This window comes from Lissotriton vulgaris, chromosome 2_1 (assembly GCF_964263255.1).
Source record: "Lissotriton vulgaris chromosome 2_1, aLisVul1.2, whole genome shotgun sequence".
Taxonomy (NCBI): Eukaryota; Metazoa; Chordata; class Amphibia; order Caudata; family Salamandridae; genus Lissotriton; species Lissotriton vulgaris.
Window position 1 is genome coordinate 2,085,889,122 of NC_141687.1, and position 19,680 is coordinate 2,085,908,801.

General features: G+C 47.2%; 1 protein-coding gene across 1 annotated transcript in view; it reads right to left on the reverse strand.

Annotated features, from left to right (window-relative positions):
- WDR72 (WD repeat domain 72) overlaps nt 1-19,680 on the reverse strand; it is a 976,411-nt gene that overhangs the window by 695,570 nt on the left and 261,161 nt on the right. Inside the window, exon 7 of the mRNA XM_086958315.1 lies at nt 9,636-9,755. Coding sequence (XP_086814441.1) covers nt 9,636-9,755 — 120 coding nt within the window. The remainder of the gene's footprint in view (nt 1-9,635; nt 9,756-19,680) is intronic.

Consider the following 19,680-nt stretch of genomic DNA (forward strand, 5'->3'; position numbering starts at 1 on the left):
CATTCTGGGGAGGATGGAAGGGAGGAAGCTGACACACCTGAAAGGGTTTTATTGTGGTGTTTTAACTGTGTTACTCTTTGATGGGTTAAGCTTGACTGCTCTGTGCCACGCTATCAAAGGGTAAGCACAGGTTACCTTATGGTGTGTTTGTGACCTACCCTTACCAGGATTGTAGTTCCTGCTTGGATAGGGTGTATACCTCTGCTAACCGGAACCCCGATTTCTAAGAGTTCGGGAACAGATAGAACTCCCTCCTCCTCACCCACAGGCTGGCAACACCAATAACCCTCTCAGAACACCCTAAGACCTGTTAAGACTCGGAAAAAGGACTGCCCTGCTGTCTAAAGAGCCTGAAGGTAAACTGGATCTGCTTGCCATGAACCCAGGACCCAGTTGAAGGGCCTGGTGGATTATATCCTGTTCGAGCTACAGAGACTCAGACTTCAAGAAGCCTTTCTTGCAACTGCTCAACCGACCAATGCCAACAGGGCCTGCTGTAGACTCTGCTACTGACTTCAGCTGGAGTGAGTTCTGATCTCCAAGTGTAGTCCCCCATGTCCTGGACTCTTGGGAGTTGTCAAAGTGAACTCCTCCTAAAGGTTCCTGAGACCTGGAACTTACACACTTTTTGCCAACATTTTGCTCTGAGAACTGACAGGAGACTAGGGTGAACCTGCCAAGCTGACCTGAGGAAGAAGCTTTGACACTGGACCAAAGATTCATGCTGCTACCGCTTGGAGCCTTTCTGCAGAAGTAAACCCATTCCAGCGGGACATCGCAGAGTGGGTATCTAGCCTCATGGAGCCCTGCATGGCTACAGCGTACACCCTTGCTCCAATGTTGAAATGCGAGCTCCAGTGACAAAGCCAGATGGTAGAAATTCAAACCAGGGCGTAAGCGCCAAAAGTATCCGGGTGACGAGGCACCTTCTCTGGATGCGAAATTCAAATTTCTCCTGCTCTAAGCTTTCCTACCGAAAGTCAGCAGTTTCACCAAGTCCTCATCCAGTGACTATCTGACAACGGGGAGTCCTCTTAAGTAACAGCCTTCTGCCTTGCTGAGGATTTGTGACTTCCATTTTTGATAAATCTTCCCACCAGGACGAACCTAGTCCCATTATCCGCCCTGCACTACATTGCTGTGGGCCATAGCTTTTGACTTTTCCCTGGTCAAGCACAACAAGATAACTGTAGTTGGCTCTTTGGAGCGATTTTTAATTCAAATTAAAAAAAAACGACCTCCATTTCTACTGATTGGATTTCTAATCTTTTGGTTTCAATTAAAATGTTTTACAATATTCAACATTTTTCTAAATTAGTTTGAGATTTTTTTTGCATTGAATTTTCACTTTATTGCTGTTTGAATGTTGAACACATAATTTACACAGTGCCTGTAAGTCAAACCTCACTGCCTTTGAGCCAAGTTATCAGCCGGTTAAGCATAGATTTATTCAGTGACTTTAGTAGTTCATCTTGACAAAGATTGTGATTATTATTTGGTGCTGATTCTCATCCACCTCAAATAATATTCCAATTTTTTATACCCATCTTGCATGTCCATTACAGTTTGGAGAGACAGTCCCATTAGGAAGGTAGTGGGTGCACTCATCCTGCCCACAGATTTTGGTTGCAACGTCGGAAGATGTAGTTGCCAAGAGGTATGCACTAATCGGTTCTTGTAAAAAAATTGAAAAGTCTAACAAGACTTCAGAAATCTAGTTGGCTATTTTGGCAGCCACAACTTTAAAAGAGACCATGCTGTGAAAATACCCACTTATTATTCTGGTGGTTTCTAGTTTTGTAAGATTGAGTGGTTGCTGTTCCCTGCCACCTCTCATTCAGTTTGTTGGTTTTCCGTAACTCAACAAACCCGGTACGAGGAGTCTTGTTTACATGTTAAGCTGAAAAGAAATAGAGTCACTCAGCCAACAGTGATCCACATTTGAGTTCTAAAGTATGCAAAGATGAGTGTCAAGTTCGTAGTATGCTCCATGCACTCTTCTCACCAGGCATTGCTGGTAAATTAGATGGTAGTAGCAATGAAGAATACAGATGGGTTAATACAACTCAATGAGTGTTGGGTAAAGAAGAGCAGGATGGGTTTCAAAATCCATAGATCGAAGATTTATCAGACAGGGACAGAGCATTAGGTAATTTTACAGGATAGTAGGTGATGCCCCAGGAGTCAGGTGGTGGTGAATAGGGAACTCCGATAGATTTACAAAATCTGTGCAAGGAGTCTCCTTGTGCACAGAGATAGAACCCCCTGACCATTTCTTAATTTAGTGAGGTTAGGCTGGAGTGATAAAGCGTGTCTTGGGCTATAGGGAGTATGCTAGCCATTCTATCAGGATTGTTGAGGGATCAAAGTAGTGGCAATGGAATGATTGACATAATTAAGCTGGGCAATGGAATCTTAACTCCTACAGAAAGCACACAAGGGATGCCCTGTAAGTATTTCTGGCTGCTGCACCCATTTCTGTTGGATATATTGGATCCTTCACTTTTGAATGGAGTGTGGTCTTCTGGTTTGCCTGGTGCTTCTAGATGGGCACTGGGCATGGGCTACATTTATGCTTGGCTGTGACTGTTGTGTTCCTTGTTTCAAGTTATCAACTGTTTCTCTGCCTACTTGCCTTGCATTCTAGAGGTCCTGGGCCTGCATTACCTTGCAGTGCTTTGGTGTTGGTAGGCATACGTTAGTACATGGCATGGCATGTCATGTATGTATTTCATCTTCTGGCCTTGCCTACTTCAATAACATACAGGGTCTTGTCAATTGTGTAGGGGTTACGTCCACTAGGGCCTTTCTTGGACCTCTATAAACCGCAACATGCATTTTCCTTTGGATTCAGTGTTCCACTTCTGTGTACAACAGACTGATCAACTGCCTTGTTGGTGACTGCTGTCCCTTCCTCTTCGATTTGACTTCAGTAACTTGCATGCCCTTTTTCCCTGTTTTGGATGCGGCAGGGTGCCTGTTTGTGATTTTGTCTGGGGTAACAATAGACCAGTATAAAACGCATTGTGAATGTGCAAGTGTGGTAGTTGACAGCTCCTCGCCATCATCAAGCCATAGATGGCCTATCCTGCCAGCACCTATGGCCATTTGTTTCACTGTATGGGAGCAATACATAAAGACCAAGTGTCAGTGATAGTCACGTGACGCAGTAAACAGGCCCCAAATGGTTGGAGTAAGAAAATTACAACTTTCTAAAAGTGGTATTGTCATAACTGAGTTTTAATCCAACATTACCTTTAAAAAGGGCTTTAAATTACAATTCTTTTAACACAAAACTCAACATGTCTACCTGCTCTCAATTGAAAATTACCACTTATTAAATGCAATATTCTATCCCAATATTATACTATGGGAAAGGAAGACTTGACATAAGTGAAAAATATATTTACGAGTTTTCCACTATCTGGTCAGATAAAAGTTATAAGTACATGTCCAACATTTTACATACACTGTCCCCCACCCTCTGGGCTTTTTAGGGCCAACGCTAGGGGTGACGCATATGTTTTAAAAAGAAAGGTTTGGGCCTGGCAAAATGTTTTTTTTGGCAGGTCCAAATGGCAGTTTAAAACTGCACACAGGCTGCAATGGCAGGATTGAGACATGTTTAGATGGCTACTTTAGTTGGTTAAATGAGTGCTCCAGGCCTCCTAGTAGCATTTGATTTAAAGGTCCTGGGTACATATAGTACTACTTTACTAGGGTCTTACAAGTAAAATTAAATGTGCCAATTGGGTCTAAGCAAATATTACAGTTTTTAAAGGAGATAGCCCAAGCCCTTTAGCATCTGTAAAGTGTGAAGTATCCTAAAGTCAGCAAAAACGGGATACTGAAAGGTGAAATGTTAGGGGAAAATCATGCCAAGGATATCAGGTCCAACATTAAGTCAGTGTATGTTCCTTTAAAATGAAATCATTATGTAACAGACACAAAAATGTACTTTGCAAATTAGAAATATGTTCAGAATAGATGATGAAAAAACTAAATTGAACACCCTCTGAAGCAACTTGCAAACTATAAAAGTGCATGCTATAAACCAGTCACAGTAATCAAATGACTGCCTTAGTGCAGAGCATACCAGACTGCATAGGTCTATGGCACCTTTAACTGTTTGCACGACAGCAGATCAACACTCCAAAAACCACAGTACCTTCATATATACTGTAGGAAGCTTGCTTTGTATATTCTATACCAAATTAAGGTATAGTGTGCACAGAGTCCAGTGGAACCCCAAAGGTAGGCTGAGGTAAAAATAGATAACACGTTACTCTCTATTTGTGGGCGAGCAGTAAGGCTTTATCAGAGGGTAGTGCTAAGCATTTCTTGTACACACTCAGGCAGGAAATGATGTCACACACTCAAAGACTTCACTCGGACCAATTTGTTTGCATAAAAATATTTTAAAGTTATATTTATTGTCTAGAACCAAGAAGGGCCTGGCACAGGTAAGTATGGAAATACTTTGCAAGCATATGCAGTTTTAAATACAGTTTGAATGCAAGGAAGAGATTACTAAAAGGATTACTTTGTTTTATCAAGCAGTCAGAATTACTTTACATGTATTTATCTTACCGAGCCCGGTATCTCTAGATACTCAGCTGGTGCATTTCCCGAGAGAAGGAGTAAGGAGTTAATGCGTTCAGTAAGTTCAGTTCAGGTTTTTAATATTACTCACAAGCCACACTCAGTCCTGAGGAGACAGAACCGGAATTACTGGTCCGTGAGTAGATTCAATCTGATGAGCACTCGAATCGCACCCCACAAGCGGTGCAGAGGTGGCCAGGTGCAAAGCGCAAAGATGAAGTAAGCCAAAGGGCTAAGCACGGTCGGGTGATTGTGGACTGTGGCAAACAGGCCATCAGATTGGGAAACAAAAGCTCCTGAGGTCTAGGTCAGCACGGTAAGGCCCCAACGGCCAACACAAGAACTACACCACCAGCGCAGGTATAGGATGCGGTCTTGCCTGAGGCTGCAGATTAGGTCGAGGATCCCTCGGAGTCGGTCAGCGGCTGTTCAGGAGAATGGGGTCTTTGGGAATCGTCGCTTTGTGAGCGCAGGGGTTTGGGGACGAAGTCGGTTGGACGGTCACGGTTAGTTTTTCTGGAGTGCTTCGGTTAGGGATTCAGTCAGGGTGTCACCTTCATTTGCGGTTGAGGGACCTTTTAGTTCTTGGCTCCTGGTTTGGTCTTGGAGCTAGGAGAAGTCCAGGGGACCCTGGGATCCAGGCTAGGATTATCAGGAGGACCTACTGAGGTTGTTGGGTCACTCCGGCTCAGGCGCTAGGAGCAGAGTGTTGGGGACTCACAGAAACGGCCGGAGTCAGATCTGGTTGTGTTGGCGGAAGTCCAGTGCTCATGGGAGACAGAGTCTATTTGTTTTCGAAGGCAGTGCGGGTTCTCCAGGTTTTTTAGGAGTTCTGGCTGCAGTACACACTGAGGTTTCGCAGGAGGATTCTGAAGTCAGGACAGGCCAGTAGGGCTCAGGCCAAGTCAGTGGGTGTCCTCTTCCTTTCACTGTGCAGCTGTTCAGTCTTTCTTCTTTTCGGCTCTGATATGAGGAGGCAAGCTTCAGGGTGACAATGCATTATAATATGGAGGCACTTGAGAGGGATCTGACAGCAACTCAGAACCAGCAATACTATCTTAGTGGTTTGCATGCCCTGCTAAGGCATTTACATTTTCATAAGCCTAGCAGCTTCTAGGGTTCTTCCTTTCCACCATGGGCTCCCCTTTGACATGGCTGCAGGCATCTGAATAATTGATTCTCTTTTTTGGTGTGAACAGTGAATTGCTTGCCTCAGTGGAAGTCTCCTTATTTAGTTGCACCTGCCTCTTCCTGGTGCGCATTTACTGCTTACCTGACTATGAAGCATGTCAAGGACAATGTGAGCCTTCAGCTGTTCCTCATCAAATGACTCTCCTTTCTGAGGCTGAAATGAAACTGATGTCTGCTTCTTTTATCCATACGTGATGCTGGCTTTCAGGATGTCTAGCAAAGGAGAGTGTGCAGAGGGAATGCTTGGGCAGTCCTGTTTGACAGTATCATCGGGCCCGACTCGAAGACTCTCACAAGGAGACAGGCAGTGCCTCCCTCCTGGGGAGGGGATGGCAGGAAGAGGGTAAACAACAAAATAGTGTGGCAGTGCTGCTGATCCATGTTCATACAGGGTTGCCCAAAAAATTGTCTACAAGGCGGTGAGTTACATTTCCCAGTAATGGTTTCGCAGTCTTGGCTGGCGCATGCAGCCATCAGTGTACCCAATGCAGGTGCCTACCATGAGCTGCAGATACTTTTAAACATATTTCTATCCCCATTGGGATATATTTGAAGGGATTGATGCTATTTTGCTCTAATGGCACATTCTATCTACCAGTAGTGGTCTTGTGAGGACTGCTGGCAGCCCTCAATTTAAGGTGGATGTTTCATGGCAGTTCTTGTACACCACCTAATCTTCTACTACCACTTTCCTCTCGGAAGACGACTGAATGAGTCCTCCTGCCCAGCCCTGGTATTTATCCTGAGCGGAGGTGTTGCTGACAGCAGCACACCACAATTCTCAGGCAGACCACTGTCCATGCCTGATGATCCCTGGAACTAACACACATGTCAAAAGCCTGCGGTTTCTACTCCTAGGGCACCCACAGCAGAACCAGCCCCATATACATCCAAAGGAATCTCCTTCCGTCGGATTCCCAAGGTGATCCACCTTTTGCTGTCCCTGAGAGAAAGCAGGGAGAAAATGGTACCATCTATTGTGATAGAATCCAACAGAGTTTAACTACTTCCAATGAAAAGTGGTTCTTCACACCCAAAACGGGTGCATACATCATGCAATTGGTACTCCACGGTCCTTCTCTTTCACAACTGTTCTCTCTGCAGGGCTTTTAAAATGTTTGTTGAGAGTTTTAAAGAGTAGGAGTGCTAGCCAATCAAAATAAGCTACATAATCGTTTATGTCTAACTGGCACTCCCATGGATCAGGCCGCTCACTGTTCAACCCCCTACAAGGCATTCTTGGTAGCAATAACATTGTGACATAACGGTGAGCCAAGTTCCACACATTCTACTTTCTTCCCTTCAAAGAAGCTCCCTGCATTGACTGAAGCCAGAGATCCGGCTGCCCTCGCTTTGTTCCCTATAGGAGTATTCTTCCATTGCTCATGAGGAAGGAGTAGCTAATTAGCGTATGGAAATTTCAATCCCCCATGTATCTCTACCAAGAAGATAATAATCTCCTAGGATATGCGTATTGTTACAGGGGAGTTTTGAACTTTCAGCTGATGAAAATAGTAATTAGATGACCTAGATAGGGATAGTGTAAACCTAGGGCAGCATACCAGTGTCATGGATCAAGTTTTCAAGGGACATTTCTCACGGTTGAGTTGAGAATGAATTTGTGTACCACAGTACCATGAGAGTACATGGTACCATGACAGTGCAGATTGCCACAGTGAGTTTTGGATCATCATAAAACATACTCTTTCATAGATAATTATATAAGTAATGAAGCAGGCAGCATGGCACATGCATTGATGAGGACATACAATAATTGGCCTGAGGTCGTTGTTAGTGAGGATTTTATGTCTCATAATGTCTGTGATCTCTGATATCAAGTAGGGTGGAGCATCAGAATGTGGTAATGATTTTTTCAGAACTGTATTGGGACTCCTAAGACGGTGAGGTAATCTCGAAAGTTGAAGAACATGGACTTCAGACTAACACAATTTTGGCACGAAGACCACCGACCAAGAAAAGTACACATTGCATCGCTCAAACACTCTTGCATGGATAAGCTCTGCTAATCCACAAAAAGAACAGTCAAGAGACGTTTGGGTGTTCTGAAAATAGATGTTTTTGAGTTGCTAAAACACTTCTCATGTGACTATATTGAATGTATTGTTGCTAGTCACAGACTGATTTATATAAAAATAACAAAGGCTTCATAAGTCAATACGATATTTTTTTGCATTAGCTACATTAAGCAAAGTGAGCTGCTACGTTAAATCAAAAGTAAAGGGAAAATAAAATAATGGCTACTCACACACATACATTTAACAGCCATATATAACACAAAGACTGCCCCTGTATTATAAAAATCTGGGCAATATGATCAGAAATGGGTTATGGGCTGCAGGAGAGAGAAACAAATAGCGAGACATGGTGTAATAGGTAATAGACCACTCTTATTGATTGCACAACATTGACATCTGCAGGCAAAAAAATACATTAGTTAGTCAACAGCAACACTTTACACACTGTTTTCAGAGGGGAAATTCTCCTATGAGAAGCTGAACTCTGAAGAGAGTCCTGTTTTCAATGCTGTGCACCAGCTCTTAAAGCATACAAATGATAAACTCCTACTCATTGATCAAATATATAGTTCACTTTTCTGTGTTTGCCATTCAAATGCCTTTTCTGTTGTAGGACCCTCATTGCGAAGTGATCTGAACCTTTCCAGGTGTATAGAATCTAATCTTAGCTTTTCGGAGAACAAAGGCTTTATTTAGAGGTGAGCGGTCATGGATAACCTTCTCATCTTTAGAAGAAATTCTAGGTTTGATGAATAATTCTCAAGTGGAATTTCCTCAACCACACCACAGTATGTGAAAAAGAAGTACTATGCAGTATCCACTTGAAACACTTCTGTCTCAAAGGTAGAGTGTGCATTACCAGCCAACTATAAAAAAGTCCTTTATTCTTCGGCACATGTTTTCTTGGATCTTATAATAGAGAATGACAGATACACACAGTAGGGTAAATATGTTGATCCTTGGTAAAATGATGGTAGCACGTGCACATCTATTTTGCTAAATGCTCAGAATCTTAGCCACCGTAGCACTCAAAAGCTGTCTAAGGTGGTGAACGGCCCAGGCGTAGGAAGATAGACACCCCAATGACTGAAAATATCACATTCTTTTCGAACAAAAACTCATCCAACAAGACCAATAATTTAGTTTTGTTCTGAAGAGCCAGCAAGCCAAACAAACTTCAGGAAGATCCCTTTTGCAATAATTAATTATTAGTTGCAAATATTATTGAGCTCATTGACACAGGTTTTGTTTCTATTACAAAAGATCTGCCTTCATACTCGCAAGATAAAATCAATACCCAGACGCATTTACATGTACTGTGGCTACAAAAATATAAACTGATAGAAATTAATGTTATAGGTAGAAACACTTCTAATCCCCATGATTTGTGATAAAAAGTATGCGAGTATTTCCTGATAGAGACTGGTACCAAATGAGGAACACACATGCACTTCTGAAAAGGTACAGCAGTACCTTTCGTACAGTGACACATAAGAATAAATGATTGCATAAACATGAACGAAATTTCATAGAACATTAAATATTACTCTAGAAAAGCGGCAACTGTCCTAGGTTTCCAGGAGAATACCTTTGTAAATTCCTAAAATTTTAATACCTTCACCCATGTGATGGAATATACATGAAGCTACGAATTATATGCATAATCAATGAAATGTGTGGAAATATCAGAGGATACTGGCTTAGATTTACATGATAGTCAAGTGAACCCACTTAAATCATGCACCATAAACTCAGTAGACTTGCACAGTAGCATACATTTAAATGAATGGCAGCATCAGTCCATACCTTCCATGAGTCTGAACAAACAACCAAAAGAAGTCGCTCTGTATATTTACAAAAACGCACAGCATGGCAGTTTTTAAGGTCCAACGATTTAGATTCCGTTTCATAAACAATCTGCTTTTCCTAAGAAAAGAAAACAGTATCTTAGCATTTAGACATAACTTATACATACAAATACATATGTAAACAAAGTGATCATCACTCATACCATGTGTTATTGATGCATTTTAGATATTAAAATATCTAATAAAAAGAAGCTATAAATCAGATTTTATATTAAAGAATAATGGTCATGATAAATCCTCTTTAATGGTAAGTTGGGTTTACCATTACTATTTTAGAAAGCCACTTATAGAAAGTGGACATTTATCTGCTCTTACTGCTCTATGTGCCTTGCATCCTGTCTCCAATACATATCTGGGCTGAGTGACTGCTACACTTTGTGCATTCCCTGTAGACAGCCACAAACACTGGAAGGGTGGGTGTGACAGAGGCCAAAAAAATGACCTATGGAGCTACAAACATTGGCCTCGTGAGATGGGCCCCATCCCCCTGCCGGTCGAATCTGTCCGAAATTTAGGATTCACTATTGATAACACCCTGACCATGCAACACCAGGCCAACAAGATCTCAGCCATCTGCTTCACAATTTTACGCTGGCTTAAGAAAATCATCTGGATGCTGCCCGCTGATACCAAAAGAACCGTTATCCATGCCCTGATCACGTCCCGGCTGGACTATGGCAACGTTCTCTACTTAGGGACAAACAAAGCAGTGACCACCTGCTCGACACCACAGCCCCAGACGTCGCCTTCCTCACTGAAACCTGGATGAACGCCTCCTCAGCGCCCGACATCGCCATCGCCATCCCTGACGGCTACAAGATCATCCGGAGGGACCGCATCAACCAGATTGGAGGAGGCATCGCCATCATCCACAGGAACACCATCCGCATCACGACCAACACCGACGACACCCTCGCACCCGCCGAGCACGTGCACTTCCAGATCCACATCAACCCCAAGACCACCCTCAGGGGCACCCTCATCTACAGACCCCCGGGACCACGCACACAATTCAGCGAGGACATCCCCGACTTCATCAGCCCACACGCCCTCCCCTCCGCTGACTACATACTCCTCGGGGACCTCAACTTCCACCTGGAGAACAACACGACCGCAACACCACCACCCTGCTGGACAACCTCGCTAACCTCGGACTCAAGCAGCTGGTGACCACCCCCACCCACTACGCCGGACACACACTCGACCCCGTCTTCTCATCCAGCAAGGACATCGCCTTCAGCCACTCAACTGGACTCCACTGGACGGACCACAGCTGCGTCCACTTCAGCTTCAGAAGGACCACGATCCACCAACACCAGCAACAGGTTGCATGCAGAAGCTGGAACAAGATCACAGCCGACCAGCTTGCGACTTCCCTGAGCAAGAACCCACCCACCAGCGCAACGAACCCCAGCCAAGCGGCCACCAACCTCACGAAGTTAGCGAGGATCCCGCCTAACAGACCCGGCAGCAAGAAAGCCCCATGGTTCACGGACGAACTCAAGAGCTCCAAGAAGAACTGCAGAGCCCTCGAGAAAGCCTGGCGCAGAGACCCAACACCAGACAACATGACTGCCCTCAAGCTCGCCACCCGAAAACACCACCAACTGATCCACGCTACCAAGAAGACTGCAGTCAAGGAACGACTGGACAACAACGCACACAACAGCAAGGAACTCTTCAACATCGTTAAAGAGCTCTCCAACCCCAACGCCGGAAACAACGACATCATCCCTTTGCAAGACCTCTGCAACTCCCTCGCCTCCTACTTCCACAACAAGATCGCGGACATACACAACAGCTTCAGCACTCAACCGACGCACGCCACGACTGAACCACCGCCCACCACCACCCTCCGCGCCTGGACCCCGATCAGCACCGAAGACACCGTCCGCACGATGAACTCCATCCACTCCAGATCTCCGACGGAACCCTGCCCCCACCACGTCTTCAACAAGGCCGACGCAGTCATCGCACCCCACCTGCGGGACATCATCAACCACTCCTTCGACACCGCTACCTTCCCTGAGAGCTGGAAGCATGCCCAACTCAGCGGTCTACTAAAGAAGCCATCAGCCGACCCCACCGACCTCAAGAACTTCCGCCCCATCTCGCTGCTCCCGTTTCCTGCAAAAGTCATCGAGAAGACCGTCAACAAGCAGCTGGCCGCCTTCCTCAAGATGAACGGATCCCTCGACCTCTTGCAGTCTGGCTTCCGGGCCAACCACAGCACCGAGACCACCCTGATCGCAGCAACCGATGACATTTGAGCCCTACTCGACAACGGAGAAACAGCAGCCCTCATCCTCCTAGACCTCTCCGCGGCCTTCGACACTGTCTGCCACCGTACCCTAGTGCAGCGCCTCAGCAACGTCGGAATCCAGGAGAAGGCACTGGAGTGGATCATCTCCTTCCTCGCCGGAAGGAAACAGAGAGTCCGCCTCCCCCTGTTCAGATCAGAAGCCACCGAAGTCATCTGCGGCGTTCCTCAAGGCTCCTCGCTCAGCCCAACCCTCTTCAACGTCTACATGAGCCCCCTCGCAGCCATCGCACGCCAGCACAACCTCAACATCATCTCCTACGCCAACGACACCCAGCTGATCCTCTCCCTCACGAACGACCCCGCCACCACCAAAGCCAACCTACATGAAGGGATGTAAGAGGTAGCCGAATGGATGAAGAACAGCCGCCTGCAACTGAACTCGTACAAGACGGAAGTCCTCATCCTGGGATCCTCACCCTCCGCCTGGGATGACTCCTGGTGGCCCCCCGCCCTGGGCACCACCCCCAAGCCAACGGACCACGCACGCAACCTGGGCTTCATCCTGGACTCCTCCCTCTCTATGAACAGACAAGTCAACGCCGTCTCCTCGTCGTGCTTCAACATCCTGCGCATGCTACGTAAGATCTTCCGGTGGATCCCCACTGAGACCAGGAAGACGGTCACCCAGACCCTCGTCACCAGCCGTCTGGACTACGGCAACTTCCACTACGTCGGAACCACCGCCAAACTCCAGAAGAAACTCCAGCGGATCCAGAACGCCTCAGCACGTCTCATCCTGGACATCCCCCGTCGCAACCACATCTCCGGACACCTGAGAGACCTGCACTGGCTCCCGGTCAACAAGAGAATCACCTTCCGTCTCCTCACCCACGCACACAAAGCTCTACACAACCAAGGCCCAGGATACCTCAACAGCTGCCTCAACTTCTACGCTCCCAAACGCCAGCTTCGATCGACCGGCCACGCCCTCGCCGCCGTCCCCCGCATCCAAAGAGCCACCACAGGGTGAAGGTCCTTCTCCTACCTCGCCGCCAAGATTTGGAACTCCCTCCCGACCCACCTCCGCCTGACCCAGGACCACCTCGCCTTCAGGAAGCAGCTCAAGACCTGGCTGTTCGAGCAGTAGCGGACCCCCCTCCCCTAGCGCCTTGAGACCCTCCGGGTGAGTAGTGCGCTATATAAATGCTTTGATTGATTGATTGACCAGACGTCTTCAACTGGTCCAGAATGCTGCGGCCAGAATGTTGAATAACATCCCCAGATCCAGTCACATCTCTGGTTCCCTTCGCGATCTTCATTGGCTCAGTGTCGAGTCGTATCAAATTTAAGACCCTGAGCTACATGTTTAAAGTCAAAGCAGGCACAGCTCCTCAGTACCTTTACGCCCTTGTTAATCCCTACAATCCTCCGCGTAAACTCAGTTCATCTTCTATGGAGTATTTCTGTGTACCGAGAATTAGACTCACCAGAATGGGTGGCCGGTCCTTCGCCTTCCTGGGCACAAAACTGTGGAACTCATTGCCTCTGCATGTGCGGACGGAAACCAACTATGCCCGATTTCGTAAAAACACTAAGACCTGGCTTTTTAACCAGTAATCAGCACTTATCACCTGTCCATTCCAACTATGTGACGGTTGACATTTATAACATCCTACCTGTCCAGCACCGGGAAACCCTTTTTGGGTAGCTGTCGCGCTCTACAAGATAAAAAAAAATAATAATAACAATCTGCATTCTGATAGCTCTTACTGGGCAGGGTGAGGGAGCCAACACTGATTAGGCAGTGTCCTGTGTCCCACACAAAGAGCTGACTACCCCCCACAGATTGCCTGGCAGACAAGGATGGGATGAAAGGGGGCTTGTGCACTTCAAAGAGCTGCTTTGAAGTCATCCCTCCCTCAAAGGTGCCTTTGGGTATAAGTATTGGGGCTTTGACCCTACCAACACAGTATGCTACTGCACCTGTGAAGAACTCTAGGAGTAGGGACTGCTGTGCTACAAGGATTGCCACTCTGCTTGTCTGACTGTTCTAAGGAACTGCTTCACTGCTATGCTGAACTACCATGCTTATCTCTGCCCTGCTGATGATAAGGAATGGGCCCATCTCACTTGAACCCAGAGTGACAAGGACTTGCTGGTTTGCCTCCTGTTTTCTGAAGTCTCAGGGTCATAAAAGACTTCTTGCAACTCTGCTGGTCTCTGCCTTCCATGAGCCCTACCCTAGCCAGAGGTGCCCTCTAGTCCTTGGCCTCAAAAGTGGGTTCAGAAGCTGTTAAAACAATTATTAATAGATGCCTCATCACCACTGCACCAATTTGAACCAAACAAGTGCCCCTCGATGCCAAAGACAACCCTGCATGGCTCGATGATGGTGCAGGACCTAACTGCAAGGCTCGAAGATGACACAGGGCCAATCCAAGGTCCCGGCTGCAGGGCTTGACTTTCACGCAGCGAACCAACTTGGTGAATTAGATCCAACACATCATAGCCTCGAGGACAACTCTTTCCCATTCAAAATACTTTTTCATCAGGACCTGTTTGAGTCCTGTACCCACCTTGCCATCCACCACGGTGCGCTTGAACTTTGGATTTATCCAGCTCATTCTTGGCCTCAAGTAACCATTTAGCTCTATTAACTTCTAAGCAATTTCTTTGGTTTATTCTTTCTAAATACATAACTCGGGTCTATTTATTGGATTTTTGTTCTTTTTGTCTTGATTTTCTCATTAAATGATTCTCCATTTGCCTAAATCGGTGTGCAGTCTTTTTGTGTTTTTTTCATTGTGTTACTGTGTCTGTTGCACAAATACTTTACACATTGCCTCTTTAGATAAGCCTGACTGCTCTGTGCCAAGCTACCACAGTGTTACATCTGGGGGGCTCTAGTTGGCAGGGGTAGGTACCAATGTCCATATAGGAACCCTTGCTTCTAGTCAGGGTAAAGGGGATACACTCTTTACAATACCAATTTACACAAAGCATATGTACTTTAGCACTGATCAACAGTGGTAAAGTGCCCAGAGTCCTATTGCCAACAACCACGGGTCAGGAAAAACAAAGGAGGAAGAAGCAAAAAGTTTGGGGATCACCCTGCAAAAAGGGCCATTTCCAACACAACCCCCTTCCAGCCTAAATCCAGGGTAGACAAAACGATACCTCACTGGGATTTCCTGCTTAGAGCAAAATAACACGGAAACTGGCCCAAACAGCAGGGCACTATTCCTGTTCTACGCCTTCCTGAACCCAGTTGGGTCAGGGTCAACCAAGCCAACCCATGTGGAACCCTTCTCCTCACCTGTGGACACCATCTGTGCAGCACCTAAACTTTTTTTTAATATCTTTTTTTAACCAATTAACAAAAAGGAAAAAGAAATACATCAGGTGTGTTCGTAATTTCACATGAGACAAGTCAAATATCGCTCATACATAATGGATAAGAACAATATATGATACATGGGATCATGGGGACTCCTGCGCTTCCTCTACTATTCGTTGAGCCGGTGGCATGCAAACCTCACCCCGGTGGCTGTTTCATGCCCCCCAGACCTTTCCCTACTTTTCCGGGCAGCCCCTAGTCACATACACAGACTTCTCTCTAAACATGCACCAATCCGAGTCCTCAGCCCATTTAGAGACCCCGGGGTGATTGGCTGGCACCCCACAGCTGGGTGATATTCCGTTTAGCTATCATATATGCCAGTGTCACCCTTTGCTTACAATACACATTCAAGTCAGTGGGTTCCCACACGTTCAGTATGCACCTCCGGGCTTCTGGTCGTATCTCCTTCCCCAAGGCCTCTCTCATCTCCTTTTGTACCTTAGCCTAGTATTTCTGCATTTCCACGCAATGCCACAGAATATGCATGAAAGTACCTAGCTCTCCATATCTCCTCCGGCACTCTACACTCACCGCCAGCCCCATACGCACCAATTTCGGCCCTGTAATATACGACCTATGCAAGATCTTTAATTGCACCAGGCTGAGTCTCATATGAATCGCTACCACCCTCGCGGAGGAAAGCGCTTCCGTCCAGTCTTCATCCTCTAGCTCTATTCCCTCTTCGCTCCACTGCGTTCTGACAAGTCCCAGTGGGTTTTCCATATGGTTTATAAGCTTTTTATATATTAACGAGATAGTTTTCTCAGGGAGGTGGCCATCTAACACTATCATCAAGAGGAGAGGCCTATGGATGCGTGGCGTCTCTAGATGTGTGTATGTAAGGCGTGCCTAATCTGGATGTATCGATAACGCTTATTATCATGGAGACTGTACTGTTGCCTAAGGGAGTCGAAGGTGTGTACTCTGCCCCCTCCCCAAACATCCTTAATCTGGGAGATTCCAATGAGATCCCATTTATCAATGGCCTTGATTTCCACAAACTCCAAAGTTTCTCTGAGTTCCACAGGGGGGTGGCCAAAGTTAGTTTACCTTCCCAGGCAAGATTCTTATTGGCTGCATGCCACGCGTGGACTGCATGAGCCGTTGGGCCCATCAGCGGGAACTGCCTGGGTCTGGCATAGAGTGCCCTTGTGATACCTCCGCCCAGCGTCTGCTCATGATCCATGGCATATCCTGGGTCTCCAGGGGGACTGTACACGATATGGTTCACCGCTGCCAATTGTGAAGCCCAGAAATACTTTCTTAGGTCCGGCAGGCCAATCCCGCCATCGTACCATTGGAGAGCGAGCTTGGTGAATGCTTTTTGGGGTCTTCTGTCCCAAAGAAGCCTCCTCTGAAGGGCTTCTACCTCTTTAAAATAGGATAAAGGCACCAGGTCTACCGTGTTCTGAAGCACATACAAAAATCGGGGAAGTGCCATCATCTTAAACAGCACCGCTCTGCCCAGCAGGGATAGCGGAAGAGACCTCCACTGCTCCACGTCCCTTCTGAACCGGTCCAATGGAGGACCCAAATTGTTGGCATACCACAGCTTCAGGTCGAGTGTTATGTAGATACCAAGGTACTTAAACCCAGCTGGCTCTATCTGTATCGGGCACGACTGCGGGATTACCGGTGGCTTACCCACAAGAACGAAGAGTACCGATTTCGACCAATTCATGGCAAATCCGGAATACCTGCCAAATATGGCTAGTATATCCTGAAAACAGCTCAAAGACGACCTGGGGTTGGTAAGATAAAGCAGGATATCGTCAGCATACAGTGAAATGTTATCCTCCCACTCTGTCGTCCATCGCAAGCCTCGGACCCATGCCGCCAAGAGCTCCAGTGCAAGAGTGGAAAGAAGCGGGGACAAAGGACACCTCTGTCTCGTACCTCTCCCCAGTGGAAAATCCGCCGACTTACAATTGTTCACAACCACCGTTCCCTCTAGGGCGCGCGCGCGCACCTCCCCTTACATCACTGCGCACCGCCTCGCGTGGAGCGCGCACACAGGCCGTCGCAAGAGAGAGTCGCGCCGCCGGCCGCTTAGAAGAAGCGAGCAGCGGGAACATGACAAGTGTAGGTAAGGAAGCGGGGGGGCTGGTGGCTATGTGGGAGCGCGGGCAGACTGTGGCCTTTTGTTTAAGTATTGCTGTTAATCAGAGCCCCTTCACGGGCTATGATTAACAGCAATACTTAAACAAAAGGCCACAGTCTTCCCCGCGCTTTACTAACAAAAGCATAGTCACTTTCCAAACACAGCACGAACTTTAGCACACGCTGTGTTTGGAAACTGTCTCTACGCTTTTGTTAGTAAAGCGCGGGGCAGACTGTGGCCTTTTGTTTAAGTATTGCTGTTAATCGTAGCAGTGAGGAAAAAATTCAAAAATAAACCAAACAATGCAAATGTTACTACAAACAAAAAAAACTCACAACCACCCCACTCCACCCATCCCAACTTCAATACCCCCTCCCTGCACCCTGCATGTGGCAATAGCCCTTTCCCAACTCGCTTCGTGCCTGTTGCCCAAACTTCCCCCGAATGACTAACTAAAAGTAGTAACGAGGAGGAAACCAATGCCCCCGCCCCTATCACCACCCTCCAAAGGAACATCTAGCACCTTGAACCTATGCACAGCCATGATTAAGTCTACCATGGTAAGGAAAAAACGGTTATTAATTCGCCCCAACAATTCAAATCACCCCTGCGGTGCACACAACCCTACTGCTCCCAGCTTTACTACTCTGATCTCTCCTCCCCTTCTCCAAGTTCTTGTCCCTCGGCCCCAACCGCAGGCCTACTATCGATTCAGTCCGAAGCCACTTCCGGATTATCGAAGAACCAGGCCTTTGCCTCAACCTCCACTTGCAGTTGAGCCGAATACATCATTCCATATCTCAGTCCCTTATCCCGAAGCTTCTTTTTCACTGGGAGGAAACTTTGTCTTAATTTCTGCACTGTCTGAGTGAAGTCCGGAAAAAAGAGAGAGTTGTGTTTTCGTACCACAGTTGGGGCCCTTGCAGGATAGCATCTCGGTCCCAGAAATTAAGTACTCTAACGATCATCGGGCAAGGGGGAGCACCGGGTCTAGGTCCCCCCCAGCCCTCTCAATAGTAAAGAAGTTACTGAGACCCTTCGGCTGCAGATGGTTGAGGATGATACCTTCTATGAACAAGTCCAGCGCAGGACCCTCCGCCCTCTCAGGGATTCCGAGAATACGCACATTATTGTGACAGGCTCTCCCTTCATAAAAGCCGAGCTTTCGGTCCTCGACGTCTCAGGAGGCTTTAAGGGCGCATTCTTCCTGTTGCAGTTCAGCTACATCGTCCACTAAACTAGCTGTTTTGATGTCGAGCGACTTCACCTTCTCACTAGCTTTAATGAGGTCGTCACGTATCAGGTTAACCTCGATCGTAACAGCGTCCAGTTTATTGTCCATGGACTCCATTTCCCCCCCCCCCCCCGAGGGAGGATTAGACCCCATTTATTGCAGCCATGAGATCCATCAGTGTTGGCTCAGTGAGTGTTTGAAGCGCGTCTCCCCCTGATGAGTGGGTCATCCTAGCTTCCACCGGGGATCCTTTAGGGAACGTGTACCGATCTAACTTGTTAGACTGCAAATGTCTCACCCCCTTTGAATTTCTGGTCATGGACTTGTCGGAGTCAAGCTTCGTCACCATCCTTGTGCGCACCACCCACCAGTGGTAGGTTACTGCCTGTGATTAAGCGTCTCAAATCGGGGGTCGATCATTATCTGTCCTGTCTTGACATGTATTGAAGGCCCCTGCACAAGGGGATTCCTCAGCTAGCGAACCCCGCCCCCACAGATGTATGAAAGTACGGGGCTGCCACGTAAATGTCTCACCAACTGCCTGAGTCTCCCTTCGTCCAGAGCGAACGCGCTCTACGAACCGGGGTCGTGGGCCGCCACCCCACCAGAACCACGCTCATAGGCCAAGTACTTGGACAGTACTAAATGGTACCCCTCGCTGCCAGCACCACCGCAGCGCCGCTATGTCACCTGCATCCCATCATCGCCCTCTGTCAACAACCACAGTCAGCAAATAGTCTCGACCGCTGCCTCCCCTGCCATCTCTAAAGTGCACCAGTATTGGCTCACCAGCCCTTCTCTAGGCATTTACTTTTTGCCAGGTGCCGGTCAGTATATCTCTGAGTGATCGCCATTCATTAATGTTCACAGCAAGGTCCCGGTGCTTCCCGTGGCAGCTGGGGGCTCCATGCCCAGACACTCTCTGCAGTCCGCGGTCTCTATGCCACGGGAGCACTACGCCGTCTGTTTTGGACTCCTGGGGATC